This window comes from Mizuhopecten yessoensis, unplaced genomic scaffold, assembly GCF_002113885.1.
Source record: "Mizuhopecten yessoensis strain PY_sf001 unplaced genomic scaffold, ASM211388v2 scaffold4033, whole genome shotgun sequence".
Classification (NCBI taxonomy): Eukaryota; Metazoa; Mollusca; class Bivalvia; order Pectinida; family Pectinidae; genus Mizuhopecten; species Mizuhopecten yessoensis.
The window spans coordinates 2,090,550-2,115,779 of NW_018405342.1; the positions used below are offsets into that span (position 1 = coordinate 2,090,550).

At 35.0% G+C, this 25,230-nt stretch overlaps 1 protein-coding gene across 3 annotated transcripts in view; it reads right to left on the reverse strand.

The window, feature by feature from the left end:
- Positions 1–756: 756 nt before the first annotated feature.
- Positions 757–25,230, reverse strand: part of LOC110448455 (protein kinase C and casein kinase substrate in neurons protein 2-like) — a 53,788-nt gene continuing 29,314 nt past the window's right edge. The window contains exons 5-12 of one of the 3 annotated variants that reach the window (XM_021494712.1): positions 23,402–23,422; positions 15,219–15,344; positions 14,591–14,691; positions 13,618–13,738; positions 12,677–12,960; positions 11,470–11,574; positions 7,622–7,770; positions 757–7,186 (exon numbers count right to left, since the gene is read on the reverse strand). In XM_021494712.1, coding sequence (XP_021350387.1) covers positions 7,074–7,186; positions 7,622–7,770; positions 11,470–11,574; positions 12,677–12,960; positions 13,618–13,738; positions 14,591–14,691; positions 15,219–15,344; positions 23,402–23,422 — 1,020 coding nt within the window. In that variant the 3' untranslated portion in view covers positions 757–7,073. The remainder of the gene's footprint in view (positions 7,187–7,621; positions 7,771–11,469; positions 11,575–12,676; positions 12,961–13,617; positions 13,739–14,590; positions 14,692–15,218; positions 15,345–23,401; positions 23,423–25,230) is intronic. The other 2 variants (XM_021494713.1, XM_021494714.1) reach the window with 2 other exon arrangements.

Sequence of the window (25,230 nt, forward strand, 5' to 3'; positions counted from 1 at the left end):
TGACATGCATGTGTATATACATATTAGTGTAATTTATAAGCGTGTACACATGAGGTTATATGTTCGGGAAGAACAAAAACAAATACACATAGACAAACGAAAACACATCAGCGCCTAGCCTAATAACACCGTTAGAGAGAGAAAAAGATTCATCTGGCATTGTAATGAAGACCGACAAAGAACGTCTTTGCACCAACGCCTACACCAAAAATACATCTAAACCCTGTCAATACGAAGGTTAATGTTTTGTATGGAGGTTTAATACTTTGTAATAGTGTTAACGAGCACGAGCAGATAATTGCTCTTTTGATTTTGTTTGTTTTCAACTTGATCTAACGCTAGATAAATTGCAATTGCTTCAGCTAAGAAAATAGACGCATTATTAGGTAATCGATGAGAAGATGTATTACCAACAACTTTCTACTCGACCTTAGATCCGTCGATATATTGAAGAGTATGGGAAGGACACTTACAGATGAACGGGGGGATTTTTAGATTTATCATTTATATGCAATACTAAATTTACGTAAGGTTGCGGAATGGTCCATGGTGGAATTTCAGGTATGCTGTCAACTACAATTGATGAATGACCTAAATCTGAATTTTCAATAAGTTTTCGACACAACTTAGGACCAAAGGTATCATTCATACCAAGTTTTATCATTATGCCTAAAACAGGTTTTTTAATTGAGGCACAGACGCATTAAAAGACGGAAGACATCTCAAATGTCTTTTGAAAAAAGTCACAAAAGAAAATATCATTAGTATTCTTTATTGCCAATAATGCATGGAATATATTCGTATTTGAATAAATAACTGAACAATCTTTTCCCCTTATATATATATATAAATGATGATATACATGTATATTAGTACAGGGTGTCCGCTACACACAATTCTAAGTAATTTGCAACAATATATTCTCCATAACAACAAGTAAATGGGTAACTTGCAGGACAATTTACAATATACATGGAACAACGATAATATTGCATACATGGGTAACAATCTTTACAATAGTAACAAGTAGAAATTCCTCCACATCTATCCCCGTGTGAACAAGACCTTCAGCCAATATCCGCACTAGGGGGCACTTGCTCATTCCGCCAACAAAGCCATTCTTATACAAAATTGTAGCACATATACATGTATATAGCTAATAAATTTAACATTTACATCATCTTCTGCCTAATAACATACTTTATAAATTGGTACTGTTATCTGGCCAAATAGTTTATCTAGCTTAACTAATGCCAAGCACCATACAAATTTTCCGACAATAAACATAGTAAACTAATATGGAACACAATTAAATTTGTTTTAATTTCTTAATCTTTGAAATGTGAATGAAGTGTTTGTGAAATTTCTTGACTTAAATAGTTTCAACAATTTCGTCATTAATTGAAAATATGACTGATCAGCTTCAAACACCATCCAACATCAAAATTTGTATGTTACACTGCGAAGCAAAATATTCATCGCAACCTTGAAGGGGAGATAACTCTCAATATAATTATTTACAGAATATATATGAAAAAAAAATCTAGAACTTTTCTACAACATGCAAGCTTTGAGCTTCTTTGGAATTCTTTAGATTTACACAGGCATCGATTGTTGCGATAAGCAATGTTATTTAACCTGCATATATAAACTATTTTGTAGAATTTTTACTCCATACCAATTAATCTTACAAATGGGTTTCAGTACAGGTTGTATCAGATACCCTGAGACAACAGCATGACACCGCATCGTCAATATCAAATTATCTCCGGACTTAGAGGTAATATTTGATCTGCCATTTTTAGACAACTCCCACAGAGCACAGTCAATGCACAATGAACACATGTTTTAAAGGTGAGACTTCGCCACATCTGTGCGACATTTATCCTAAAAGCAACAAAAAACTTCATAAAGTTTGGCCAACAGGAACATGCTACAAATTCACAATAAAGAAATCAGAACCAAATAACAAGTACGAAAGTTTTTGACGCAAGCTGTTCATTATGTAACTAATTATAATGTAATTCTACATATTTCACAATAACCCCATTCTATGTAATACCTGGAGGGACACACGTAATTACATCACTTCTACATGTGTCTGTAAAGGTAATTATGTAAGTATTTTGTAAGAAAAATAATTAGTGTAACAATTTGTAGTAACAATTCTGATAGGACTCTAGGCTGATAAACATGACATTCAGGTCTTTAAGATGAGTGTGTCACTGTGTCCAGACCTAGCCAATCAATGGTAAATCTAGACTTACAAGCATTTATCTACCATGTAAGTTACTCAAAACTGTTGACAAGTCCATCAGCCATTAAGTAGATTAGCACTATAAACGTTTTTTAATCATCTCACCATATTCCGGATCATATTCATAACCTCCTTTTTTTCTCTTCTTTTGTCATCCACAAGGTTTAATACCAATTTTTTATATTTTTTGCTCTCCACATTCAAGATTTTACTAAATCCAGTTTTTGGGTTACGATGCCCATAAAAAGCTTACTTTTTGAAAATGTTCATCTTTTAATAGGTTTGTTTTATCTATCGATATCATAAAACATGTATTAATACGTCTAAATGAATTACGCCTTCCTTGATACCTTTGACAAATCTAACTATGAAACAACAGAAATACATGAACAAATTTTACCTGTATCGATGAGAAAAGTTTCTTCAAACAATTCGAGTCTGATGTACAAACTCTGTATATCACTAGTTTTACTATTGTGACTCCTTTAAGGCATTACCCCTAAGGGGCCCTTTCACCACCATAGACCATCATGGACTCATCCATATCAATGCATGGTAGAGTCTACGACAGTTACATAGGGGTGGAAGGGTTAAGTAACAATGACGTCCACTAACAAATCCATATAGAGAATACAGGGTATGTAATAATTTACTATTTATGGGCCTCATTTTAGGAAAGAGTGTACACACATTTACATCCCATCAAATAAGCCAATAATCCATTCGCTCATTTACACAAATTACAGTTACCTATCGCAAATGAGAAAAAAAGGCTGGATGCACTACCATATCAGTGCACTAGGTTTTTTCCCCCTTATTTGCAAAAGGTATCGGTATACAAACTTAACATAGTTACATGCCACTGGTATCCTCGTATGGTATCACCATTAAATCACATGTTCTCTTCAATTCATTTTTGCAAAATTCTGCTTCAAAATTCGTAAATACTTTGCATACCAGAAAAAACTTTCAGAATAAGTTTTAAATGGATTCTTTGCATAATAACTATAAAATGTTACTTTTTGAAAATATTTTTTGAAATTTGAAATAATGGATCATTTTCAGCTCTATGCTAACCTGAGTAATTTGAGATTCTTATGTCCTTTGGTTCTTCGGAAAACAATTCATCATTAATTCACGGAAAATAATTTGTGAACAGCTTTGAGACGACCTACGAACTAGGTTGTGATAAAGCGGTATATAAGAACCTCGAATTATTAAATCAGGTCTTATGCCAAATGATAATATCTACCGAGGAAACAGTTGCGTAGACAATTTCTGATACTAAACACTTTTTGATGTTTTAAAAAACAAACCAGTAATTTTCAAAATTTTGTAGCACTCTGTTTTGTATAACAAATCTCAGTACCTCTTCCACATAATTCAAAGAAAATAAATGTTTACAAAACTACAAATTAAAAATTGTAAAATTGTGCACAAATCTCTCAACTGTCTCCCCACTGAGGAAGGATATGTCTGATCGCTTATAAAGCAGTCTTCATTCTTATCCTTTACAATGAAATACTTCTGCGCTGTCCTGTAAGACAGCTGGACAGGTGTTATGATGCATTATGTACAAAGAACTTTGACCAAGTGTTCAACATCAGGATGTCAGGCTTCGGTTTCTCAAAATTTCTAACCCTTTCACCACTATAGACCAAAATAGACTCATCCAGATCAATACATGGTAGTGTCTACTAAAGTTACATATGGGTGAAAGGGTTCAACTAAGATTATTTCTTTAACTTAAACTTCCCTATATGGAATGCCTTGCTGAAGTTTTGAAAAGTAATCTTCCATTTTAAAGTAATCTTCCATTTTTTATGTTAAAAAACACTGAGAAAGCCTGCCTAAACAATATGATCTCAATCCCATTATCACAGATCATGAAATTTCTGGTGAAAAAGTTTAAGTGATCCTTTCCATAACAGTTTCTTTTTCCATATTATGATTTTTGTTAACAGTCCAAATATCCTTTAGAATAAATTCAATGACAACAAAATAGTGTTTAATTAGTTAAGCTTCCATATTTAGTACATCACAAAGTTTTGTGACTATAGAACAACAGCTTGACATTAAATATGCTATAGAAAAATACGGTATGACTATCTACAAAATAGACTTCTCTGTTACAGGGTGAAAAACACTTGTGATCATCATTGTGCTGTGGATATACGTAGCATGTAGATACATCTACATTAAAATTGTAATATGAATTCTTAAATCAATTAAATCTGAATTTAATCAAAACTCCACATAACCTCAAGCATTGTTAACTATTTTCTGATACTTTTTTGAAGGGAGATAACTCCTGGTGCCAGCCCAGGGTGAAAAGCCATCAAAATTTGAAATGATAAAATAGTTTTTACAGAATGCTTACATACAGGATGTGACATACAGTGGTGCAATGGGTACACATATGGTATATTGGTGTTGAGAGGTAGAAGGAATACTAACGTTGATATGATATACAGATATTCAAATCAATATTTACTTATGACTATATACAGTTGAACAGTTCATCTTTTCAAGTTTAGCCACTCTTAGTTACTTTTACCAGCTAGTTTCCCTTCCTTCAATTCCAATGAAACAAAATATTTGATTTTGATTAAAAAAAATTGGGATCAGAAATGTCTTTCTTTCAAAATTACACTTTGGCAAGATTCTAATACATTGGGTGTGTACGTATCTAACAACAATATTACTAATATACCTACTTATATATCGATTTATATAATGATACAAAAGTATCTATATCACTATCTATTTCATATATCAAACATAGATTTTCAACACTATTTTATCACGGTTTCGTTCATTACCATTACAATACGGTGACCAGCTATCAACATGTACCCTCTATTGCTCAGAATGTTTTTCTCTCTCTGCATAACATAAATGTAAATACCGTGGCACCCAGATATGTTGTACGCAAAGTTATAGACACACACAAGTGAAATTATCTTATAACCATTGTTGTAAATTTTGAAAGTGCAAGGGTTTACTATTAAAGGAATCACATGGCGATAGAGGGTACATGGCTGGGACAGTGCTATCATCTCTATACTAATTAAGTACCTCGCTAAACACTAGTTAGAACTCACCAACATTAACAATCCTCAACACACAGATACAGATCTTTTTTTATAAATGTAACATGGAATGGTCACAAGTCAGATGAACATTGAAGATAAATGAGTATTATTACATTTGCTAGGACTCATTCCAACTGGAAGCTGAATTATCTCCCCTTATATATCATTATATAAAAAAAAGTTTATCAAATATGAACATCATGAAGTACATTGTATTTCAATTTGTGGTAAAATACGCTGTTGACTATTTTTCAATTTTTTGGTCTTGCATATATTATGAAAAAACTTTAAACACAAAATGTATCTTTTCATCTAGAAATTGAAGAAATGTCAAAAAGAACTATAAACTCCCTTTAGGGCAAAGCTGGAATAGCACATTTTCAGAAAATGTTTTTACCGGTCAAGTTAAGTGCATGATAAACATCAACCTATCAAATCTTTAGTACGGCAGTGCCATCACTTGTGGAACAGCATTACAACAAATTTACTCATGCAAAGTCTTTTTAATTCGTTTCTTTGTCATTTCTTAACATACTCCACAGGAGTCAGTTGTTTTTTCCATGAAATTTATGCACATGGATGTCTTACTTGTCTAACTACGAGTAAACTCTTTTTGATTAAAGATGAACCAGGGATGAGATAATAAATGATAAAAGTTTATAAATAATATTCAGAAACATCTGTACTTGTTAGAATTTACTTCATTCAAAACCTTCTGATTGAGGAAATGAAAAGAAATGTATTTAACCATTATTTTATTAAAAACATTCTTGTAGAATTCACAAGAAATTTTACTTGGACAAGTCTTAAATTTGAGTGAATTTACATTTTGACCCCCAACAGCCACTTAGAACCCGAGGTCTTTCCTTCTAAATGAAGCGAATGACTGGACTATAGTTGTTCCAATTATATCTAGGGACATCTCAGATTTGAATATTGAAAATACCTGACCTACGGAACCTCAATAACTTTATTGAAATCTGATAATCTTAATTAACCCTGGAATTCTGGACGTTTCAACACAATCAAGCCCATTCAAAGTCAGTGCTCTGCTAACGAGCTACGTTGGAAACAATCAATCCTTTCATCACCAATGATAAAACCACTTTGTGCAGGAATTAATGAAGCAATGTATCGTCACGTAATTTCAAATAACAAATTTCCTAGTATTAAAACTAATCTAGAAATTTGACATAATTCTGAAACTGAAATTTTCAGATTATAAACTATAAACTAATGGGGGGAAATTTCTAGTAAGAAGGGACATTTTTAGTTTCAAATACATCAACAAATCTGTGCCTAAATTACATATTCCATATCCTTTTTCTGTAACTTAAATGAGTACTTGTTTATTCATGGAAATTTAAGAGGACACAAAATTTTGGATAATTTGTGAATATTTATCATTATAAGGCATTGTTGTTGCAACAAAAAACTATTGGGGAGGAAATGTACTGCAGGGATTCGTTATAATTTTGTGAGCTTGTGTGTATTTCACAGACAACTGTGATCTCTGACATTGGAAAGGAGCTGCAGTCAGCACAGGTATCGGTGATGTGACGTCCATGAATCTTGCATAAAACTGTCTTCATTTCTCATTGTCTCTTTGTGCTGTTTCTGTTGATATATCAGCTCTATTTGTCCTGAATGAGTACCCACGGATCCGTAAGAGTATGTACTGTTGTGATCTGTGGGGCGTACGTCCCTGTCCACGTCCCGCGTTACGACAACTCTCTAGCATACTGTGCGGGGAAGAGACCTTCACAACCGTTTAGTTTTCTCCCCTTACACCATCCAAGCTCATCCTCCATCTTGATCTTGATAAATTTCTCACCTGGACAGAAATCACAAAATCATTTCACTGGGGTTGAGAAAGATCTCTGCCATAAAACCAACTTAATGCTCTATATCATCTTACATAATAAACTTGTTATTTTTGTTAGGAAGTTATCTCCCTTTTTTATTGATGTTGGTGGGGTTCGGGCAAAGGGAGAGTTGCCTCCCACCCCCTAATATTTTCATGCTTAAAATTCTACAGCTTCTGGAGGGATTCTCCTCCTTCTGAACAGCCTTACATGGGCATTCCAATCTGGACCCCTGGTTCAATTAGGCCTCAAGCAATGGCCTTAGGTTTGTATGAAAAATTATGATAAAGAAGGTGGGAATAATCCTTGAAAATTAAATGTGATGATATATTTGATGCACTGCTTTCACAGACATGGTGTTTTTCAAAAAAGTTTTTTTGTGATTCATATAGGATCGTACCAACCTAATGTCAGGGTGAGTTCGTCGTCATCCTCAGACTTCGGTATGTAGTCGTACAGAACCTCCATTTCTATATGACATTCTGCACCGTCTTCCTCATCCTCAAAGGGGTTAGGTGTGCTCGCAGTCTCTAACCTCACCTGCTCCGGGACGCTGATAAAGGGAAACAAACACATAAAAGATTTACACTGATGGTAATGTGAATAAAACATCTCAAAGATGTGAATAAAGTATCTCAAATATTTAGACTGATGGTAATGTGAATAAAGTATCTCAAAGATTTAGACTGATGGCAATGTGAATAAAGCATCTCAAATATTTAGACTGATGGTAATGTGAATAAAGTATCTCAAAGATTTAATCTGATGGTAATGTGAATACAGCATCTCAAAGATTCAGACTGATGGCAATGTGAATAAAGTATAAAGTAAATGAAATTTCATAATGGACTATTCGTTTGAATTGGAAGAATTCAAATGTGTCTTCAGGGGTGAATGAGTTAAAGACAGTATCACAGGAGTAATTACACCAACTTCAGAAGCATATACTACAGAGTTGAGTGATCCAGAAGCTGACAGTAGCAACTGAAGCTGGACAAGGTCCTTGTTCAACAAAAAAGTCAACTGAAGCTGGACAAGGTCCTTGTTCAACAAAAAAGTCAAATACTAACTCAAATTTATCAATAGCATGTTGTCTATATTACGCAAGCAAAAACATTCTGAAAATTGTATACAGACAGAAATAATTAATGTATAACCATTGTTTGTCAAATAGTTCGGTAAGTATCATAATTAATGCATATTAAAATACATCATACCATGTATAGTGGTGATCTAATATGCTATATCGGAGGTCAGAAATCAGGAAATTGTAGTACTCATGCAGGAATAGATCCAAACAGTTATTCAAGGCCTGAACTAGACATTAAATCTTAGATGTAATACTACCTAACATTGTTACTTGTGATCATATGCCCATGCATGGACAGCATAACCTAAGTTAGTTAATTAGTACTAAGATAGGGGTTACAGTTTAGCATCGTCATAACATCATTCTTTTGAATAAATGAAGAAGAAAAGCAATTAATCACATCTTGATGCTGAAGAGTCTGTTCAAATACAAAAAGTGCTTAAAATTCTCAAACAGCCACAGTCCACTGCAAGGTCTAGGGTGTCCAATCCACAGGGTCTTGAAATAACTGTGCAGTAGTGTTGTTTCAATAAATCAATCTAATCAATGATAAATAATTTTATCTTTGACTATGACTGACTTAACAAACAGTTTAACCTTAACTCAAGTCAAGTTTTACCATAAACTCTGATCAAAACAAATCCTGCCAAAAACTAGGTCTTAACAAAATTATTCATCACATTATACCCATTTTGGTGAATGCCTCTCAATTTATTTCCCTTTTATTTTATGATCGATCAATGATCAATCTTCGATCGTTTGAGAAATATTGACGACTGATCTTGAATTTTGAAGTGATTCTCAACACTACTGCACAGATGTTGTACATCTCAGAGCAAGCTTTAGTAAATCATCACTTATTAAACTGGTATATGAATGCGTGTGATGTAAAACAAAGAACATATGGACAGATAACTGTGTGAATTCACCATAAAGACTTCAATTTTTAAAGAAATTTCAATATAACCCTGTAATATTTAATTACAATGACATGGAGGATGAATAAGTTTGGTTCCAGATATGAACTCTATCTGTAAAATTGATATAAAGGGGGTGGGCTTATTACCGGTAAAACATAGGTATCAAATAGGTTTCTTAATTACTACATCATAATATCTTATATTTCTACTGAACTGTTACAGAAAGTGTACATAAGTTCTAATTGAAGTCGTTATTGTAGCAATTATGGTAGTGTATCGCATACATGTAAATGAGAATGTTCTAGAAATCTGTGGACAAAATACATAGGAGTGTAAATAGAGTTTATGGCAATACAAAGAATTACGGGAATAAACGATGTATATAGTGTAACAGTGATTACAGATAAAAATGTAGAAATTCAATACAGTGGGGTTTTAGGTAAGCAGATTTTTGTAATATATTTTTGTGAAAAAAAGGGATCCACAAATTTAATTAGGCTATATGACTGAAATGCTCTGAAGAAGAATAAATACATAAATATGTTATCTTTAAGACAATGTGATATGTGATCTATGTTCTTAACCCTTTCACCCCTATGAAACTTTAGTAGACTCTACCATGCATTGATCTGGATGAGTCCATTATAGTCTACAGTGTTTAAAGGGTTAACAGTATGTAATGGGAACATATTTACATCTTCTAGGCATGGCTACATAGTAAAACCACCTTATAATGCCATTCTTTTTATTGTCGCTTTGGACGATTGGGTCTCTCAAATCAAGAAAAAATAACTCTAAAAAGTCTCTCATTAATCCTTTTGTAACATTATAAACCATTGCCTAACCCAATAAAACACTGTATATCTACTGAATAAATGATGGCAATATAACCGGATCCTACTGCGATACACAATGTCAGCTAGGTCCTAATATTCATTAAAGTAAGTCGGTTTTCTAAGATAATGGTAGAATGGCTGACAGGCAAAGGAAGAATATCGTCATTATCATTTAAGGAGTCAAAAATAACCAGCAATCAAACTTGCAAATTGAAAATTTATAGAGAAAAGAAATTATCTTCGAAAATTGCATTTTATTTATGCAAAATGATTCCCCTTCAATACAAAGTGGCATGCCCCTGAAAATATTATCAATAAGACAATTTCACAAGTACTGTCAAGTACTGTTGTTTTGTTAGACTTGTACTGGGTTTGGAATAGGGTATGCATACAGTAGTTTTGGTGGTTATTTCATGAACTCCCAAAATATTGGAAACGTTAACATCATGGTATGATTATAGTTATTTATGCTCGTTATAACTAGAATCCACAGTTTGTTCGTAGCCATATGTTACACCATTCTTATGGACAAAAGACAACATGTTTACTGATTGGTCAATAACAAAGAGGTCAGTAGATTTCAAGAGGAACTCATCGGTCATTTCAGAGTTTACATTGCTGTATGATACATTTCCTGGACATTTCTGGAAATATTATCTTCATCAAAAATTTCATTTTTTTTTTACCAGACTTATGTCTGTGAACTTGAACATCAATGTTTGGAACAATCAATGACAGCTACCAAACTCACTTTTGCAGTTGAATCAGGGTTTTTTTAAAAGAAAAGTATCTTTCGACTCTTCTCATTAAAACGCGATCAACATTTTGTCTTCTGTGCAAAAACTAAATCAAAAATGCAATTAACATTCACTAAAAAGATGAACATTCGCAAATAAATAAAAATGCTTTATATATATATTCACAGATGAACTTCTTTCAATATTCAGCAAAACGTTATCCTTGAACTCACCCCTACAATTTTATACTGGACCTGCCCAGTCATTGATTTGGTAAGGTTCAAATGTGACTTTAGGGGTGAATGGACCAGCTAAACCTCATCATACTACTACAGCTTCTGGTAGGCCTGTTGATACTGTATCAACATAGTGCCTAAAGCTAGGGATCTATATTTTGTTTTTCCATTTTCTGATTTTTTTGATGTGTTAACTTGTAGCAATGCTTTCTTTCAGTATTACATGTAGTCATGTACTGAAAATTTGAAGTTCATATATAAATAATATGCAAACCTTAATTAAACATTCCAATTAAATTACTGAAAACATTCACAAAATGCAATAATAATAATAATAATATAACTAAGAGTGGGAGGTTCAACAGAAGATAACAAGCCCATTCTAAACAATGCCCTGATGCAATATATACAAATACAGGTCTAAACTGGTTACGTTTGTTTGGTTGGTGTTTTACTTGAGAGCCGATCTCCTCCCAAGTCTGTGTCATCATCATCATCTGAACCAAACGGATTTAATTTCTCGTCATAAGACTTTTTCCTGGTAGATTGGAAGCGAGAAATTGTCATTGCACAGGTGTTTTGTACATCGAAATTAATGAAGACATTTCGAAAAAATATTGATTGTTTAAAAATAAAAATAATAATATACAAGACGGTTTAAAGAACATAATTATCAAAATTGTGCCTAAAAACGAAATCCCTGTAAGGAAAAAATAACATTACCATACTACAACAGTAAAACAATATCTGACAGGAGTGAAATACAACACCACTACAAAACGGTTTCATTAAAATGAATAAATAAAATCATTAAACCAAAAACTGTATAGTTTCACTAACCACACAAATACAGAATCCAATATACATACATTGGTATCTGACTCCAAAAGTCAAACGGACTGCAAAAATAACTCAATTTTGTAAAGCCAGTCAACTTTGTTTAAGAGTTATCTCCCTTTGTTCATATATTAACAATGTTGCTCTACCTCTGTCACACAAATGTTTTACTTGGCTTGCACTAGTAGACTCTACTATACATTTATCTGGGTGAGTCCATTATAGTCTACAGTGGTGAAAGGGTTAAATGATGCCCAATTGTGGAAACAAGTAACTCCTATTAAAATGATTCAAATGATTTTTCTTTTTTTTTGAAATTTATATTAGCACCATCACGCTTTAGATAATGTACTGCTTATTGAAGTTTCTCATTGTACACTAAGTAAAAAGCCCTCCAAAGTGCGTGTGCTTAAAACAAATTTGTTTACATTAGTTCACATCTATTAGTGAATTAAAAATACCTAACTCCCAGGTCCAAAAAAAACGTTTTTCTTACTTTCTACCCATAAAAATTATAATTTTTCGCAGTCTCCCCACTACCTGTCCAATGCTTAACCCTTAACTCAAAACAAGAAATTTCCCATCCACCCATTCAACAATCACACTTCCAACTCAACCCGACATAACAGATGACACCCAAGTCTTAAAATTTCAGTTTTTCCTTTTTGTCCATCCATGACCATTACCATTTCCTTCGAAATCCCTTGACACCTGTCCAGTATATAGGTAACCCTTAATTTAAAACAATTGATTTCCCCCCACCCATCACATTTTCGAGTCCACCACCACACTTCAGTACTGACCTGCTGACGTCCACCTCGGCCCTCGTCTCCACCACATTGCTGCTGTAGCTGGATTCTTGCTGTGAGGGCACGGGTTGGTAGGTATCGTTGTGGGTATCACTGTGGGTGTTGGAGGTGTTGGAGGTGCGAGATGTTCGGGGCGACGAATTGTTGAAAGAGTTGGTGTCGGTTGAGGGTTGGTACACATCACCCTTGTGACGTATACTGGTGATCGTGATTCCGTCCCCGCCAAGCTGCGACTTCTTCTCCTTCTTGGATATGTTTGCCAGGTCGGGAGAGTATTCCTGTACACAGAATCATCAGTAATACATGTATATGTGTTTACTTTTTCACCCTTTCATATCAAAACTCGTCTTACCCAGTCATTGATTTGGTCAGGTTCAAAAGGGACTTTAGGGATGAAAGAGTTAGGTTCAAATGTGACTTTAGGAGTGATTGAGTTAAAGATAGAGAATTCCACTTGCAGGGTTATAAATTGGAGTTATACCCAATACTCCACTAATGGATCTACTCTGATCATAATCTCAAGAATGGAATATTCCTTTCACAAACAGGTATGAAATAGTCTTTTTCTCTCAAATTGGACCTTATAAATCATGTCAATTTATGGTGAGAAACTAATTCACTACATATCTCATTCTTGATAGAACCTAAATACTGACTTACAAGCAGGGATTGGGGCTAAAACTAGCTCCGTTATATTTTTGACGTTTTCTTCTTCACAATTTGGGTAAAATTATTATCTTTTATTTTTCATATTTATTTCAGTATAGTTCTACCAAATATATATGAAGCATTTTTATTTTCAAATTTCTAACTTTAGGAGCTGCATTACCTTATACAGACAAAATCATGGCTAGAAATACAAATTATTGAAGAGGTGGTCAATGTGAGATAAATGTAAAGTTGTAGGATACATCACAAAAAGACATGGTCCGTACCTCAAATGTGGGCCAATTCATGGGCATGTCAGCACCGCTCTTCTGAGACCACCAGGCTAGGTCACTGTCTGAATCCGCCTTACTGATCGTGTCGTGTAGATCTGAGTATAACTTGGAAAACCTACAACAGGTCATAGGAGGTTACAATGAGTTTATTTTAGACATAACACATTGCTTTTTCATGATTTATCTACATATACCATGTCTGATGTTTATAGCGAACGCCAATGGTGGCTGGGAGATGCTCCGAAAACTTAGACGGATGGACAAACACAAAACACACAAGGTGAATACTAAACATAATCTTTACTTCATTCCATTAAGGCAATAATAACATGGAGTTTATTAAGACCCCCTGCATACTAACAACCAGGCCAACAGTTTATATCAGTTCACATATTTTGTTTCATATTTGTGAAGATAAATAAAGTTTATATGTATCTAAAATAAATTCACCTACCTGGTAAATTACAGAACCCAGCAACCATGTATATATAAATTCATTGTTCCATGAAACAATTACAAAGTTCAGGATGTTTTCCAATAATTAACACGTACACCACAAAGAAGAGGGAAATTACATTAAGAGCCTAGGACTGTGGATCAATAGAAGGAAGTATCAACATTTATCAAAATAAATTTCCCGAGGCAGTGAAACAAACAATACACACTTCCACCAGCTGTCACGGAAATCATAAAAGGCAGTCAATTCAAAATTGAACTTCTTATAGTTCCTAGAAGCTGAACATTTTTATCCTCAGCTCTCATCCATATATATTTTTTGTAATTTTTGTACCATCTTCTTTCTGAATTACTATTGAACACTACAGGATTTTTAATGAAAGGTACCTACTTATTACATATACAAGGAAGGGCATTTCTAAAAACTCTGATAACATGGGCCACCTTGATGTCTAGGGACACAGGCAAGTCATATATAAGGGAGATAACTCATATAAATCTGTAAATTTACCTGGGTTCTGACGACAGGTCCAGACACTCGTGAAGCACAAACATTGTTTTCTTGAAAAATTCCATTCTTTCCCTCTCAAAGTTTTGGCATTTTTCAAATACCTAGTTAAAGATATAACAATTTTAGTCATTAACATGTTTACTACATAACCATGCTATACAAATGTAAATACGAATATGAAGACAACGGTAACGAGGTGTCTGCTGTCTCTAATGATCTCCCTTGTAGGTGTTAAGTATTATATCTCTTGCTTAAATAACACTGAACTGCTTTTCCTTGTATGTATATTCCTATATCACTAAGTGTATATAAATTGTTCTATAATAATTATTCAATTGATAAAATGATGTGAAGTTGTCTCACTTTGGTCTTCATAATGATTTTTCATTTATCGATATTTGATTTTTTGTCAATGAAATATATTGACATCAAAATATAACTGTCTATGCCTCTAATAAATTCCACTTAAATTATCTGCATTATTTGTACAGCTGAAGTTGATTCCCTATTTACTATTTCCCTTGACGACAGACAATATCTGAACCATTCAAAATCCATAATTAAATTTGCCTTCTTAAACTTCAGTTTATCTCCCTTGGTTGTTATCTCCCTTGTCCAGATATTTTACCTCATTCATGTCCTCTATATACTTTGCGTTGTAACCGTTTAGATCATTCAAGCAAGCTTCGTATTTATCCTTGGACTGTTCTACATCAGCCTGGTATTTTCGTAATTTATCTTGGATCTTTTTCAACTGAAAATATACAACATAATATTTATGATTAATGTTTATTGAAACTAAATGTCACAGTACTTGAACTGAACAAATATGCTGTATTGACAGTAAAAATTCTATTAGAAAATATTGGTTGTGCGAGCAAAAATGTTCAAATATGGCTTCAGAATTTGCTGAATTTGCAAATTAGTATTGTACACTTCTGATATGAACATGACTATAGAGTATATATGAGTTAATATTATCTTAATACAGCTTCACCTGAAAAAAACAGTCAATCAATTACTCTAAACACAGCTGTAATATCAAATCTCATTGGTATATTGATTAACTCTAATATTATTTAAGAAACTGTTTTATCAAATTTCTTTCTTTTATATATTTTTATTATATATGTATATATCAATTCCTTCACATGGACATTTAATCCTTTTTTATTACATATTTTACTATATACATACTATATATATATTTTTACTATATAGATATTTTGCCTGTGCCTTATGTATACACATATACATTGCATGAGCAATGTTTAACCGTTAATTATTTAAAGCAGTTAACAGCTGCTTTTGACAGAATGGAATGGAGGATGACTCAGCTACATTTCTAACAGCAACACCCAAGGTCTTTCAACCAGACGTGAGTTCGTCCGGTGCAGAATGTCACCGAAGCAAAAAATTCCTTCTGATCTTGCAGGGAAAATGTCAGGAAATGCCATAATATATTAATGTTTAGATAAATTGTCTACTACTTGGATAATAGCCGTGCCAGACTTCCCAAAAACAACATTTATGTTCAAGTTCAAGGAACGCTCTGTTACACACTGCAAACTTGTATTAGAGGACTAGAAATACAAAAATCTTCCAATATAGATATCCATGAAATATATACAACGATAAACAGCTTTTTAGAGTTTATGTGCAAAAAGGTTTACAGTGAAATGTTTATTTAATTTGTTCATTTTCTGTACTTTAAAATGCATTAAACTAAAGTAAAATCAGTCCACATGTAATTTAAGCATACCAGAAATAGTTTCATACAATAATATTTTTTTTTAAATGAGTCAACTTATCAATTGTCATCATAAAATCTAGTCAACTTTGAGATGTATACTGCCTTTTGTATATATTCTGTGACATGGAGACTTGAAGATGTATGCTACGGTATACATATTTATTACATACTTACTAATAAATACGGGGATTTTGTATATGCGATACGACACAATTGCTCTAACCCATATCAGCCCTCGCCGTATCACACCCCAAAACCCGTATCAGCCCGCAAAACCCATATCACACCCCTTTTGGAAAAAAAATCGTTTTTCAATATTTCAAAAATAAAAATAAAGCATAAGATAGTAGTTTTTATTAGTAATTATGTAATAAACAGAATAAAACACGCCTTTTTCCATATCACACCCAGTATCAATCCTCGACCAATATCAGACCTCCGGCCTTCGGCCCTTGGGCTGATATTGCAGTCTCGGGTGGATACTGGGTGTGATATGGAAAAAGGCATGTATTATTCTCTATATATTATGTGATATGGAGACTTAAGTATGTATGATACCTTATACATATATATTATGTGATATGGAGACTTAAGGATGTATGATACCTTATACATATATATTATGTGATATGGAGACTTAAGGATGTATGTTACCTTACTGTGACAAGGAGTCACCTAAGGATGTATTCTATCTACCTTACATATATATTCTGTGACAAGGAAACTTAAGGATGCATGCTACCTTACTCTGACATGGAGACATAAGGATGTATTGTAGCTACCTTACATATATATTCTGTGACAAGGACACTTAAGGATGTATGTTACCTTACTGTGACATCGATACTTCAGGATATATATACTACCTTACATATATTCTGTGACATTGAAACTTAAGGATGTATGCTACCTTACTGTGACATTGAATTGTTCAGGATGTATGCTACCTTACTGTGACATTGAATTGTTCAGGATGTATGCTACCTTACTGTGACATTGCATTGTTAAGGATGTATGCTACCTTACTGTGACATTGCATTGTTAAGGATGTATGCTACCTTACTGTGAGCTGTATTTCCTACACAGAAGAGTTCCACATTAACTGTAAAGTATTTTCTATATATGTTAATTTTGACCGGTTTAAGACCTGCATTAGGTTTAATTTTGGGTGACTTTTATTAATGTATATGGACATCTATAAAACCACTTGTCAAATAAGATAAATGTTAGCTTCAATTCACAAGGTCTTTATTCACAAAAATTATTATACCTGTCTAAAATGACCACTTATGGAGACCATGTCCAGTTTTTAATTCTCAGTTGGGTGACCTAATATAGCAAATTATATATACAGTGGTACCTATCTAAAAAGCATCTATTAAAACCTAATCAGCCTTTATTCTAACTTACATTGGGTGGTCTTAATTGACAGAGTTTCTTGGAACTGCAACAATACCATACTGATACATATTGAGTTTTGTAAAACAAAACAAAAACAAAAAATATTATGTAGTTATACAACTTCGATTTTGTCAATTTTGCTGTACATATACCTATATTATGTATACATGCTACTTTAAAAGACAATAGCAGACATCGCGATTCCACATTTAAAATTTTCTGGGGAGAATTTATTAACACCATAAAGTCTGTTATAGTATAAACACCACACACAGCTGTTGTGTTTACTTACACTACCTACAACAGGAAAGTCTGATTATGATCACATGCTGCACATGCTGATGTTTAAACCTGATGACAAATGTGTCTGTAAATACATCCTGCTGTGTGCAGGCCCCTAAGCTCTGTGATATTAACATCACGCTCTGTAATAAGCCCACCCCTTTTTTGAACAGATTTTTACACTTTTAGGTTTACTGCAGAGAAACTCAATTGTAAGTTGCAAGTTTATAATAAAGTGTATATAAGAAGTTCCATTGCAACCTTATGGGCCCCCTACTTCCTGGATCCACCATAGTGATGTCGCTGGATACAAATGTATACATACTTAGTGTTGGCACTAGTCTTCTTACAATCAGCTCAGATCATGAGCAGATAATAGCATTAATATCATCTACATTATTGTATGTATTGTAATTAAGTCATGGTTTTATTATATATAAGTACATGTCTACATGTTTCAACATTTGACGTTTAAACTTGTTAAGAACCTACAGCTAATACACAGGAAGTGTTTCTGGATCATTGCATAAGAATTTGGTAATTATTGTGCTGTAAATGTTTGTCTGAATGGAATGTTTTTTTCTCACCTATTTAGCTTTGGCGTATTTTTATACAACATACTTGCATCAGGTTCAGGGAGAGCAGAGGAGGAGTAGGGTGGGTCTAGTGGGTGACTGGGATGGAAGAATGGTGGGTATAGTTGGGTTGCAATGAGGGGTGCATGGGTGTGTGCTGGGACTATCAGGTTTCAGGTGGAAGGTAAACAGACCAAGGTTGACACAACATAGTGTGGTCAGGTGTGGGAGTGTCTGAGTGTTTGTGTATGCTGTGGTGGGAGGTTGAATAGTCAGGTGTGGGGTGGGGTGTAATGGTCGGGTGTGGGAGAGTCTGAGTGTTTGTGTATGCTGGGGTGGGATGTTGAATAGTCAGGTGTGGGGTGGGGTAGTGGTCAGGGGTGGGAGGGTCTGAGTGTTTGTGTATGCTGTGGGGGGATGTTGCATAGTCAGGTGTGGGGTGGGGTAATGGTCAGGTTTGGGAGAGTCTGAGTGTTTGTGTATGCTGGGGTGGGATGTTGAATAGTCAGGTGTGGGTTGGGGTAATGGTCAGGTGTGGGAGTGTCTGAGTGGTTGTGTATGCTGTGGTGGGATGTTGAATAGTCAGGTGTGGGGTGTGGTAATGGTCAGGTGTGGGAGTGTCTGAGTGGTTGTGTATGCTGTGGTGGGATGTTGCATAGTCAGGGGTGGGGGGGGGTATTGTCAGGTGTGGGAGTGTCTGAGTGTTTGGGTATGCTGTGGTGGGATGTTGGATAGTCAGGTGTGGGGTGGGGTATTGTCAGGTGTGGGAGTGCCTCAGTGTTTGTGTATGCTGTGGTGGGATTTTGCATAGTCAGGTGTGGGGTGGGGTATTGTCAGGTGTGGGAGTGTCTGAGTGTTTGGGTATGCTGTGGTGGGATGTTGGATAGTCAGGTGTGGGGTGGGGTATTGTCAGGTGTGGGAGTGCCTCAGTGTTTGTGTATGCTGTGGTGGGATGTAGCATAGTCAGGTGTGGGGTGGGGTATTGTCAGGTGTGGGAGTGCCTCAGTGTTTGTGTATGCTGTGGTGGGATTTTGCATAGTCAGGTGTGGGGTGGGGTAATGGTCAGGTGTGGGAGGGTCTGAGTGTTTGTGTATGCTGTGGTGGGATTTTGCATAGTCAGGTGTGGGGTGGGGTATTGGTCAGGTGTGGGAGAGTCTGAGTGTTTGGGTATGCTGTGGTGGGATGTTGGATAGTCAGGTGTGGGGTGGGGTATTGTCAGGTGTGGGAGTGCCTCAGTGTTTGTGTATGCTGTGGTGGGATGTAGCATAGTCAGGTGTGGGGTGGGGTAATGGTCAGTTGTGGGATAGTCTGAGTGTTTGTGTATGCTGTGGTGGGTTGTTGAATAGTCAGGTGTGGGGTGGGGTGTAATGGTCAGGTGTGTGAGTGTCAGTGTGCTGGGGTAGGGTAATGATAAGGTGTGGGGGTGTCAGTATGCTGGGTTGGGGTAATGGTCATGTGTGGGAGTGTCAGTATGTTGGGGTGGGGTAATGGTCATGTGTGGGAGTGTCAGTGTACATGTGCTGTGGTGTGATGTGGAATGGTCAGGTGTGGGATTGTGCTGAGGTAGGTTTGGGTGGGTTGTGATTAGGTGTGGGGGGGTGTTTGAAAGATGTAGGGTTGTGCTGGTGATATTTGACATACTCATGATATAAACTTGAAGTAAACTAGAAAGGACAATAAAGACAATACCAGTTTGACAACATTTGTTAGATTTTAACCAACAATATAGGTGTGTGTATAAGTATTGTGAAAGTGCAATAAAAACAGAAGGTAGCTGTTTGAAGTCCACAATGATTTCTGAACTTTCTCACAGCTGTGAACTACTGCAACAGCTGTAAAACAATGACTGATCGGTGTGGAAAAAAGATACATGTTATTGCATTTTGATTGGTTAAAATAGGATGCATGATCTGATTGGCTGATTAATAATTGATAACGAAATGAGATAACAAAGGTATGAAATTAAAACAGGAAGTGTATCACCTGTTTCGTGTATAATTTCCAATAGATTTCCTAAAGGGTTGATGAATGTGAGGTCTGACAGATAACTTAAATATTTTCCATTTTTTTGAAAATAAGTTATGTTTTTAAATGACCAATTGTTGATGTGAAAATGACTTCATGACTTCTATGATTATTTTTTTTATTTCAATAATTGTATTTTGTTGATATTTTACATTTGTTAAGCATAGAAATTGATCTCTTAAAATAAACTTGATATAAATATTGAATGAACAAAGCCTACAATGTGTACTAGGTATAATCAGCAATGTGGACATTCAACCCAAAAGTTTAGAATTTGGATCAGAAGCGAGTCTTTGCCTGCGAGTCTTTGCCTGCTCCCGTACCTGTGAACCTCATGCCTTCAGTTGGGACCTATCTCTGGCTGTATATGATGAACAAACTTTCCTCGCTTTATCATTAAATCCTAAAGAAACTAGAAGATACCCACAGGAAGTTATCACATGCATGCACTTTAAAGATGATAACTGCACCAAGACCCATAGAATACATCAAAACACTTGGCCTCCGACCTGTCTGCTTAAAATCTGTTTAAACACAATAATCTGTAAACCTATACTGCTAAGCTTGCAGGGATATATGTTTCTTTCCGTATAAGGTAAAACCCTAGTGCAAACTATTATTGATTGGTCAGATATCTCCTAAAGCCACACACAAGTGTGCCTGATTATACATCCTATAGGTCCTGTAAGAGGAAATCATGTTCTCCCTGAGGCAGGAAACATTTATTTGGAGCTGCACGGCCGAATTGATCATGTTTCAATCTAGTGATCTGGTGTAGGGGGAGAAAGCGGACTCCAGCATACACCATCAGTCCACTTGAGTAGCCAGCTGATGTACGAGATCAATAGCCTAACTTACAAGAAGGAAGAAGATGAATAGCATATACTACGGCGATATTGCGGTCATTTATACAACGTTCACATAACATTGTATCCCACAGCCTACACACAAAAAGGTCCCCGTCAGTATCTATGTTTTATAGCCGAGATAAACAAAGCTTGATATAGTGGCCACTAACAATGCACACATCAAGATTAATAAACGAAATCATTCATAACTTCGGTCAAATTGTCCGTGTTCTTGGGATCTATATCGGTTACTATAATGAATGTTCCCCTCAAGGTTTAGATGAATATAATATATATGATTTCTGTAATGAATTCCTCCCACAGGTTTTTTTAATGGATACAAGCTGATTAATTAATTATTTACATCTCTCATTTCAAACTCATCGTAGCCAGCTGAAAATTTGGTAATACAATCCTCAAAGGAATAAATTTGTAAATTGAAAACTATATCTGAAACGACAACGTGTCCTGTAAGTTCTTCTATGTCCTTGGCTTGACCTAATCAACAAGCACACATACAATTACTACATCATGAATATATAAATGTACATATACTGATGTAGAGTCGATGCTGCCGAGATCATCAACACGGTCCATGGAGGCTAATTATTGAGACTATAAGGCAAACAATCTCTGACTTTTTCTATTCCAATATCACTAAAGACAAAAGATGCTGAGTGCCATGAAAACACACATGTGACCTTCAAATTCATCCTCACACTTGCCAACCTCTGTGCCATTAACACCAACTCACATAAAACAGACGTTTTCAAAGTCCTGAATGGCTCATAAATTCAGAGCGAAATGTTCAAACTTGTCACATGATGTTTTTTCAGTTGAAAATCAGCAGTTTAGTCTGTAGAATTTTGAAAGAAATCAGGTGTGATGTTTTCAAATAATATAAATCAATTCTTTTTTTCTATTTTGCAGAAAATTTTCCACACTTTCTGCAGATATTTTGCATGTACACTCTGTAGAACATTTCAGTTAACATTGCACAGGACTTCCCGTTATTTTCACCACCAAATTCTACAGATTGTCATTAACACTGTCAATTCACTGCAGGCGTTAATTGTTTCAGTAGGAAACAATACTGTATCAGGGATTTTTTTTAACTCTATTTCATTGTTTGATAAACCAGCCTTAACATTTACATACTGAACATAAATATGTATAGACTTGCGATGCAATCAAATACATACATTTCAGCATTGCTGATGCAATAATTTCCACATGCACACTGCAAAAGGTTTGAACAGTCGAAATCAATCATAAAAAACTTCTACATGCAAAAGATAGTCATTCAACATTATTTGAATTAATCAATGTGACATTCTAACACAGTCAAAATATAAAGCTGAAGACCTTTGCATAATTTTAGCACAAATTCCAACATGTGTAAACTTATGTAAGATTTCTTTCTTAACATTAAAAGATGCCTGTTATTTTTACAGATACATTCAAGACTTTTAATCGAGGTTTTTCAAAATTCATTACCACAATTAATTAATAAATGTGAAAGTCTAAATATTATCATAATACAAGAATTTTTTTTAAGAAATATTACTAAAACTAAACACAATAGGGAAGGTTTTAGAGACAAAATTCCTTAAAATGACAGCAAAATAAGGATATAAAAAAACTACAAACTCTGGGCATACATATAAAATGTATCAAATTAATTCATTAACAGACTAATAATCATCAACAACTATTATACAGAGAAAGCCATGCATTCATTCATGATCAGTGTAAAATGATCAGTTTTATTATTATTTCAGTCACATTCCAAAATAATTCTAAAAGATCAACAAGCTTTATAAAAACAACACAGTGGAATGTTACGACCAATCTCAAATTCATCTGGGCTTTTTTCCGTTAATTTTAACAAATTGACATGCAAACTGTCTGTCAACAAACTACTTACAGTGTTGTGGTCTACTGTTTTCTAAAAGTATATAAGGCATTCAGATTTTACTACATATTTTTGTGATAGAATAAAATGAAACAAATACTATTGCTTAGTCTGAGGTCTATATATCAATGGGAAAACAAAACTCCCTTACACATACTCATGGCAATCCAAAATACACATACAAATTGTCATTTTAACAAGATAAATTGTTCCTAACTCATTTGATAGTTTGCATCTTTATCATTGTAACAGCCAATTATGGTTATAGAAGACACCTTGTTCACAGATGATTGGTTCTGACCATGACAGCCTCCTTTAAAGTGTTGTCCCACTGTAATGTCATACCTGGACATGATGGTAGCATAAATATTAACATACAGCAAGTACCTAACAAAATGTGTATCTTGCATCTAAGAATTCTTGTTTGCCTATCCTTATTTCTGAAGTAAGCGTTCTCTGTATAGCCATCGTAGTATACTCCTTACTAAATCTGAGAGAGCTTCCTCTGTAGCATTTTCCTTACTTCTGAGGTAAGCATTCTCTGTAGTGTTCTTAAGTTCAGCCTGCTTTTACTTCTGAAATAAGTTTGCTCTGTAGCAGCCGTAGCATAGATACACTTTACTTATGAATGAAGCCTCCTCTGTAGTGGTCTATCCTGCTCTTATTAAGTAATCACCCTCTGTAATGGTCTATCCTGCTCTTATTAAGTAATCACCCTGTGTAGTGGTCTATCCTGTTCTTATGAAGTAATCACCCTCTGTAGTGGTCTATCCTGCTCTTATTGAGTAATCACCCTCTGTAGTGGTCTATCCTGCTCTTATAATGAAGTAATCACACTCTGTAGTGGTCTATCCTGCTCTTATAATGAAGTAATCACCCTCTGTAGTGGTCTATCCTGCTCTTATTAAGTAGTCACCCTCTGTAGTGGTCTATCCTGCTCTTATAATGAAGTCATCACCCTCTGTGGTGGTCTATCCTGCTCTTATTGAGTAATCACCCTCCGTAGTGGTCTATCCTGCTCTTATAATGAAGTAATCGCCCTCTGTGGTGGTCTATCTTGCTCTTATAATGAAGTAATCATCATCTGTAGTGGTCTATCCTGCTCTTATTAAGTAATCACCCTCTGTAATGGTCTATCCTGCTCTTATTAAGTAATCACCCTGTGTAGTGGTCTATCCTGTTCTTATGAAGTAATCACCCTCTGTAGTGGTCTATCCTGCTCTTATTAAGTAATCATCCTCTGTAGTGGTCTATCCTTCTCTTATGAAGTTATCACCCTCTGTAGTGGTCTATCCTGTTCTTATGAAGTAATCACACTCTGTAGTGGTCTATCCTGCTCTTATTAAGTAATCACCCTCTGTAGTGGTCTATAGCCCACTCTTATGTATCTGACGTTTAGCATCTTCTGTTACTTCTGAGGTGCATGGAAGCGTCCTCTGTAGCAGGTCCTTTTGATGTGCATTAGTTTTTTTACGCATTAATAGGTTTTTAACCAAAAAAAACACCCCTCACGGAACTGTTACGAGAAAATAACAATATAAAATATGCAAAATATATTCAACAGCAGTGTTGTAAATGGGGAAAAAATCAGCGGGACAACCGGGATTTGAACCCTAGACTTCAAATTGGTATACTGTCCCTCTAACCAATTGAGCTACCTGCAAACAGAGGTATCTTGGACCAACTGTGCTAAAGTTGTATGAAAACAGAAGTTAAGGGGAGGTCACTGTGTATAGGACAAACCACTATGCAGTGGGACAGCTAGGGGTCCTAAGTCCTGATATTTGCTGGTCATGAATTGTAACTCACACCTGAGTTAACGAATTAGAAATCAAAACTGG